The sequence below is a fragment of the Octodon degus genome, unplaced genomic scaffold (assembly GCF_000260255.1).
Source record: "Octodon degus isolate 3935 unplaced genomic scaffold, OctDeg1.0 scaffold00076, whole genome shotgun sequence".
Classification (NCBI taxonomy): domain Eukaryota; kingdom Metazoa; phylum Chordata; class Mammalia; order Rodentia; family Octodontidae; genus Octodon; species Octodon degus.
The window spans coordinates 987,207-995,041 of record NW_004524652.1 but is presented as its reverse complement, the minus strand read 5'-3'; the positions used below and the strand labels follow the sequence as shown (position 1 = coordinate 995,041).

The following is a 7,835-nucleotide window of genomic DNA, read 5'->3' as shown; positions in this document are numbered from 1 at the left end:
GGGGCTGGCTGGCATGTGGTGCTGGGGGATTGAACTGCGGTCCCTGTGCTTTGCTAAGCTTGTTCTAAGTAGGCTTTAGACCACTGAGCCAACTCACCAGCCCCAAAGCAGCCTTTTTTAAAGTAGAAAATCCTCAGAGGCCCTGGACAGCTGGTTGGTGCTGCCCAGTTTCTCGTGCAAGCCCACTCTTTAAAAATGACAGTCTGTGCCTTGGTAACCCTACACAGAACGCACGCGGCTCTCGCAGCGTGTGCATTCATCCCCAAGCAAGTAATTTAATGTCTGCAGTTCATCACGCTTCTGGTATATGAGAAGGGCATGCTCTAAAATGAATCGATCTCTTAACAGAAGAGATCTTGCTTTGTCCTCGAATTAACCTTGGTGCTAAAACAGATCTTATGGGGAGGGGGAGGAGGAGAGGAAGAGGTGACATTCGAAGTCAGCCAGCTCAGCTGTGCAGACCCCGAGAGCTCTGGTATGGCTGCAGGAACCTGGGACAGAAGGGCAAGCAAAGCTCCGACTGCCTCACAGACGGCCCACTGCGTGCAGGAGCTGGCGGGCTTGCTGCCCTGGGGGCAGTGAACGTGTGGGCACAACAGTTGCTGGCCTGTTTGTTGTCCTCACCCTGAGCTGCTGGGCGTGTTTTCTTAGGCTTGCAGGTCTCTCATCCTGAGGCAGATTGTGTCCCTCCACCACCTGGCCTCTGCTCACGCTGCAGCTCTGTCCTTACTGCCACAGCGTCACCCTGCCTGGCGCACACTGCCCCTGGAGCGGGGTTGTCTCTGCACCAGGCGCTGTGCGCCTCTCCCACACCCTATTGGGACAGGCTTTCAGCAGTGCAGTGAGCACCCCGAGTCGCCAGTGCGCTGCCGCTCAGGCCACCCAGCGGCACGCACACAGTGGCCCTCCTCCCCCCCGCCCCGTTTCCCGGGGAGCTTTGCCGCTGGCTCTCCCTGGTTAGACGCACTGCGCCTCCTGCTGGAGTGTTGCATGGAAGACACACAAGCATCCCTGGTCTTGGCCTGGTCAAGCCCTGGCGCATCAGGACAGTGACCTTCTGCTCTGCTCCTCTCCTGCACTTACTAGCCAGTAGTCTCCTTTTAGTGTCACTGGAGGCTTCTGGGGACGTTGGGTTTTGCTTCTTGGAGGCACAGCAGTGCACTGCCTCGTTAACTCTGTAGCACTGACATTGTCTCAGGTCAGGCCTGCAAAGCCCCTCGCAGCAAGGTGCCACCCTGCCCTGCTGTTGACCCCTCCTGCTGTGAGCACAGGCTAGTCCAGGCTTGCCTGGTACCTTCCCTCCCCTACCCAGGAGCAGTACACACTTCAGTCTAGATCTGTGGTAATGAAAATGTAGTGCAGTATGAAAACGTAGCAAACATGCAAAACCTTTTGAGTACATCATGAAGTACTTGCCACAGAATGTTGGTTAGATGTTACGGCCTTGCCCGTTAGGACCCCCCCCCCCCATTAGCTTCTCAGTGACTGGCGACTCAATTGGAAAGGGCTGCATGTGGGCGCTGCAGGGACTGTGGGTAGGTGGCATGGAGGGTGGCGTGCTCTGTGGCCAGAAAGCGTCTAGTTACAGTGAATGAGTGTCCCTCATCTTGACCGTGGTACTGGAGGGTGTGTGGCCCATGGCCACTGACTGAAAGGAGCTGAGAGCCGTCGGAGGCTGTAAGACAGTTGCAGCTGCTCTACTAAATTCCAGAAGCAGTAAAAAGGGCTTCATGGGGCTGGTGAGATGGCTCAGTGGTCTAAAGCACAGGGACCGCGGTTCAATCCCCCAGCACCACATGCCAGCCAGCCCCGCCCCCTGGTGGGCTGAGCTGGCCACACACACACACACATAAACAAATATTAAATAAATAAATAAATAAATAAATAAGTTTAAAAAAATAAATAAAATCAATTAAAAAAAAAAAAAAGGGGGCTTCAGGGAACAAACGGGACACGTGAACAAGGTAGTAGAAGTGAGACTGCTCAGCCGGGTGTGCCGGTGCCGGCCTAGAGTCCCAGTGCTCGAGGGCAGAGGGTCAGGGCTTGGAGCAGGTCCAGGCTGGAGCAAGGCCCTGTCTCAGTAGCCGCTGCCTAGCTGGGTGTCCAGTGCAGTGTGAGACCGTGGCTCATGGCCCAGCACACAGTTTGTGCACTTGGATTAAGTGTTGGCAGACTGAATGAAATCCAATGATGGGGCAGAAATCTTAGGTTGAGTCACTTCTGAATATGAATATAGAAAACAGAGTTCAGAGGCAGAGAAGCCCAGTGCAGAATGCTCAGTGGGGCAGGGCTGCGGGGCGCATGTGCGCCGAAGTGAGCGCAGGCTTGGGCTTCGCGCAGCACCGCAGCCAGCAGCTGTAGAGCCCAGGTGGCACCAGTGGGTCGGACTGCTCCCAGTCCACGGGCATGGCCCCTGCATCATGAAAGCAGAAGGCTCCGAGTGCTTGAAGCCAGTGTCACACTTTTCAGCTGCTGTAAGTCAGAGAAGTCCCAGAGGAAGGAGATGAGGTTTTGCAGCAAAATTTAAAGTATATATAGTCTCTGCAGGTCTGTCCAGGGCAGCTATGCTTAGGAGGAAGAAGAGGCTTTGGTGAAGGTTGAAACAGAAAATGACCAAACGAAAAAGATTGTTCCCTGAAAATGATCGAAGAATTGAGAGCACTTTAGTTGATCAAGTATGAAAGACTTGCTGCACATGGTGACCTGTAATCCCAGCACTCAGCAGGCTGAGGCAGGCCGGTGCCCACAAATTTGAGGCCAGCATGAACTACAGTGAGACCCTGTCTCAAAACCTAATAAATAAAAAATAAAACACTATGCAAACATTAAAAATAATAAAGAAATAAACCTTGTTTTGGTTAATTCAACCACTTAGATGAAATGGACAAGTTTCTTGAAAGAAAAAAATTGTCAAACTGACCCTGGGGCTGGGAATATAGCTCAGCAGCACAGTGTCTGCCTAGCTAGTGTGAGATCCTGAGCTTGATTCCTAGTACCAAAAAGAAAACTGACCCTGGGGAAAAAAATAGATCATTAAGTAGCTCTGCGACTACTGAAGAAGTTGAGTTTGTAATTTAAACCTTCCCCTGGATTCTTGGCCACAGGACTCCTCTTGGGAGTGTTAGCCGATTCTGAGATAGACCCCTGGGCTCAGATCTAGCACCCCTAGGTTCACTTCTCAGCACTGTAAGGAGAAAAAAGGCCTCCAAGGCCTTCTTAATGTGCCTGGAGCAGACGAGGCCGCTGAAGACCACGATGTGCGTGGCTGGGAGTAGCTCAGGCTAGAGCGCCACGCCTCCCCGCCAGGCTCCTCCCCAGTGCCGCCAGAAACCAGGCTCTCCTCGGCGCCCTGCACACACCCAGCATGGCTATCTGGGGAACCTGGCAGGTAGAAATCTAAAGCTTGCTGCCATGGGGAAAGACCAAGAACAGTCACAGAGTGCCTGGGCGCGGTGGCACACATCTGCAACCCAGCGCTGAAGAGCCTGAGGCAGGAGGATCGTTGCAAGTTCAAGACCTTCCTGGGCTACAAAGAGCGCTCAGGGCCAGCCTAAACTGCACAGTGAGACGCTATCTCAAAAAGACACACACAAAACATCCACAGCCCTCTTGTCAGAGAACAGATGCAGGTGCTTTGACATCACCATCTCGAGACTGATTAGAAAGCCAGTTTTCAGGGGCCACAGAACAGGGGAGAGTTCAGGAGGGCCCTGCTGCGCGGCCACACAGTGCTGACCAGATGCCCACGTGACTCGGCGAGGACAGGGCGGTCTTCTTAGCCACATCACCTGAACAGTGAGTGCCAGTCACTCAGAAGTGAGCCTTGGCCCCGGTTGCCAGGCACAGGCAGTGCAGACGCCCCTGACGGGGTGGGGCGGGGCAGGGTCTTCCAAGCTGCAGACTGTGGAGGTCCACACCAGGTCGCCCCCAGGAGGGAGAGGCACAGAGCGCAGGCCAGCTCAAAGAAAGTTTTAGAATACAAACGTGCCCCTGACAGTTTGGGGCTCGTTCACAGTGGGTAGGTACCACGGCCACGCACACGGTGTACACGCAGTGGGGCCACACACACAGTGGGCCTTGGCCACCTTGGTGGACTCCTTGCTCCTGCCTTCTTGCAGCAGGGACCTGGACAGTACACCGTCTGAGCCAAGACTACAGGGCCGCCCCCTGAGTCGGGCACCTCCGTGGGCTCGATTGTTCCAGTCGAGGGTCGCTTGATAGCACATACTTCAACATGCTACTTGCTGCTTCCTTTGAAATCCCAGTGAATTAGAGTTCTAGTTCACTAATTAGAATTAGTGGATTACAAACTGAACAGAAACAACCAGGCGTGCTGGGGCACACCTGTAATTCCAGCCCTGAGGCAGGAGAACCACAAGTTCCTGCCCAGCTCAGACAACGAAGTGAGACCCTGTCTTAAAATACAGAAATGTAGGGACTGTAGCTCAGTGCAGAGGTTCCCTGAATGTGAAAGAAAAGGTGGAGAAGCTTGTGCAGCATAGATGCCGCCCGTACACCAGAGCTGCTGGCAGCAGCTCCACACTCACCATGTCCCGTGGAAGACACCCAGTCCCTGGCCCGAGTGCTGATCAACAAGGACAGCATCGCGCAGCGGCTGGGCACCCCACCCCCACCCCAGTTCCTCCTGTGGCGTGACAGGCAGCTGGATGGCCAGGCCCAGTGTGCTGCTACAGTCTGCCGCAGTGGTTTGCTCTCACCCTACCCACACATGCGGTCAGCTCTGACACCCGCCGTGCGAGGTGCTGGGCGGGCCTCCACGGCACGTACACATGGCTCTCCAGGCCCAGCCACCAGCAGCACATCTCAGACCCAGTGAGGCCACTAACTCATGCTGGTGTTACCTGGCCCTCCCTCATAAGAGGCCAAGGGGCTTAACCCAGGAGCAGCTGGCCTGAGGGTAGGGCCAGCAGGCAAGTGTGTGGGTCCCAGGTATGTCTGGAGGGAGAGGGTCAGCCTGGATGGAAGGGCCTTTGTCCCACTCCCAGCCTAGCAAGCCAGGTGTGGCAGCTCAGGGGAGCAGCCTCATGCAGACTCAGCATCCTGGGCCTGGAGCATCTGGTGCGAAGGGTGCAAGCTGCCTGCACTGGACGTGGCTGTTGCTGGGTACCCATGTGTACCTGTGGCCCTCACACTCAGGAGACTGAGGTTGTGCAGCTAGACCTTGCCTCACGGGCAAGCCCTCAGGACAGAACAGGTCGCAGCAGAGTGGATTTGGAGCTCCGCAGTAAGGAAGAGGTGTGGGCTGGGGTTTGGAAAGCATCTATGATGGGGAGCCTCAGTTTGAGGACCTCCCTTGAGAAACTGGGGCACCATCAGAACTGAGCCGATGCTGGATGTGGGGAGTGGCTCAAGGATGCCGGCCTTGGGGGTTCTCCTTCAGTCAGCATAACGAGAGGGCAGCGTAAATCCTGGCTGCCTGGCTTGGGCGTTTTCAATGTATGTAGAGTGCTGATTGAGCCTCCTGGCTGCCAGGCACTAGAGGCCACGCACCTTTCTGGGGAGCGGCCGCTTCCAACTGCTACCCTGGAGCACCCTGCAGTCCTCGTATCTGGGGTGCACAGAGGCCCACTGCGCACACGGGACAGCCGCAGGCCCGCACACAGGCTGTCTGGTCCTCTGTGCCTGCAGCGGATGCACACTTAACATTTTCCTTCCAGAAGTCCCCATGAGAAGAAGAAGAAGAGGCGGTCGCAGTCTCGGACCAAGGCCCGGGCCCGGTCTCAGTCGGCATCGCCTAGCAAGCAGGCAGCACACCGGCCTGCAGCACCCTCGGCCCACTCGGCCAGCATCTCTCCTGTGGAGAGCCGGGGCTCCAGCCAGGAGCGCTCCAGGTAACCAAGCCTCTGGGCGGTTGGTTTTCAGGGGAGCAGTGGCAGGTCACCCAGGCAGAGGAAGCCCCAGGAGACCAGAATGGGCTGAGAGCCACAATGTGTGCTGGGCCTGCCGTGGGCACAAGGGCCCTCGGAGGTGCCTGGGGTGGCACTACCTTAAAGGCCAGGGTCTTAGTAGCTTCCCAGCTGGACAGGACCTATGCGTGCTGCCCAAGGGCCGTGGAACAGGCGGCACTGAAATAAGCATCACTGTCCTGGCTCACCATGGCCGCAGACCCTGGCTGTAGGAGGCTCTTGGAGCAGATGTCACCCACTCTTGGTTGCCAGGCTCCCCGACCACACGTAGAGTGGGGCCCACAGCTCCCAGGAGACGCTGTCTGGACAGCCTCTCACACCCCAGGAGGGTGATGCCGTGGCCTTTGGTAATGCTTCCTCCCGGTACCCCTCCTTTCTGTCTGTGTTTTAGGTGATGTTAGTGCAGACATAACTTTGAGAGCCAGCCTTGGCGATGACACCATGATACAGCCTCTGGGAGGCTAAGGCAGGAGGGTGGGGAGCTTGAGCCCAGCTTCAGCAGCTCGGTGACAGGGAGACCTGTTTCCAGATAAAGTCAGAAGATTGGCAGGTAACTTAGTGGTGGAGCACGTTGTCAGCACGTGTGAGACTCCATTCCGTCCTTAACACCAGAAAACAGAAAGCGTATATATGACACGCAGGGCCATTTTGAGTCAGATCTGCTTTATAGAACCTTTTGTGTGTCAAGTGGAATGCTTTAGTGCCTCCTTCTCCCTGTGTTAGCGCTGGCAGGCCGGGGTGTGGGTATTTGTCACATTTCCATTGTGAGTGACCCTCTATCTGTCTCCGCACCAGGGGAGTTTCTCAGGAAAAAGAAGGTCAGATCTCTTCAGCAATCGTCTCCTCCGTGCAGAGCAAAATAACTCAGGTAAGACAGGTATGGTCAGGGCTGGCCAGATAGTTCAGCGGACTAAAGCACCTGCTTAGGCAGGGGCAGGGACTGGGGTTCAATCCCCAGCATGCCTTGGTGGCCCTCCCTCCATGGCACGCTGAGCTGGCGATTTGAAACTGGGTGTGGTGGTGCACGCCTGTGATCCCAGCACTTGGGAGGCTGAAAACAGGAGGGTCACTACAAGTCCGATCTGTGTAGTGAGACCCCATAGGCCCTGTACTAAATACATAAAAGCAGACAGGTGTGGGGTCTCCCCGTTTTCCACTCCTGCTGCCGTAATTGCAGTCCCCATCCAGAGACAGTCCAGGCTGCATCTAGAGCCCTTTGGGTGGGTGTGGGTCTCCATTTCTGGGCAGGAGGAGCCCTGCCTGTCGGGCGCCTCCTCCCCACAGGTCCCCTGTGGTCTTGCCCACACAGGACCTCATGGCCAAAGTCAGAGCAATGCTTGCAGCTTCCAAAAATCTGCAGACCAGCGCTTCCTGAGACTAGACTGAGCCCAGCAGCCTCCTCTGCACCCATCGGGCGTCCCTGCCTGGGGCGGCTTTTGTAAATTAATTTTTGATGGTATTTTCAGTTTCAGATTTTTGACCAGCAGCCTCTTACCTGTATATTTGTAAATAATATCATGTTTCTGTGAAAATGTATCATCGAATAAAATGGGAAGAAAGCTTTTCTAGCCAGCAGCCTCAGTGGCCTCTTCCTTCTTGGCATGTGGCCCTTCACCACCCCCACCATCTGGTACTTGGCCCTGGCAAGTTGGGACCTGGGGACAGCTGGGCTCGCCCTGTAGCACTTCCGCTGCAGTGTGGCCCCTGACCTGCCATGGGGGGAGCAGTACCGCGTGCCTGGCCTCTGCCGCCAGTGGCCCTCCCATCGTCCCCAGCCTGGTGGCCATAGCCTCCCGTGGCTGTGTGCCCTGTAGTACAGTGCGCACTCAGTGCTGTTGGAACAAGCCTGCTGTCTTTTCTAGATCGGTCTCGCTGGCTCGGCCGTTTTCCCTTAGGATTCATGCGTGG

General features: G+C 55.9%; 1 protein-coding gene across 7 annotated transcripts in view; it reads left to right on the top strand.

Annotated features, from left to right (window-relative positions):
* Sfswap (splicing factor SWAP) overlaps positions 1 to 7,499 on the top strand; it is a 65,294-nt gene extending 57,795 nt beyond the window's left edge. For 6 of the 7 annotated variants that reach the window (XM_023720507.1, XM_004635850.2, XM_004635849.2 and 3 more), the window contains 3 exons: positions 5,679 to 5,852; positions 6,723 to 6,795; positions 7,237 to 7,499. In XM_023720507.1, coding sequence (XP_023576275.1) covers positions 5,679 to 5,852; positions 6,723 to 6,795; positions 7,237 to 7,302 — 313 coding nt within the window. In that variant the 3' untranslated portion in view covers positions 7,303 to 7,499. Of the gene's footprint in view, positions 1 to 2,547; positions 2,684 to 5,678; positions 5,853 to 6,722; positions 6,796 to 7,236 lie in introns of those variants that run through there. The other variant, XM_023720508.1, reaches the window with a different exon arrangement.
* The last annotated feature ends 336 nt before the right edge of the window (positions 7,500 to 7,835 follow it).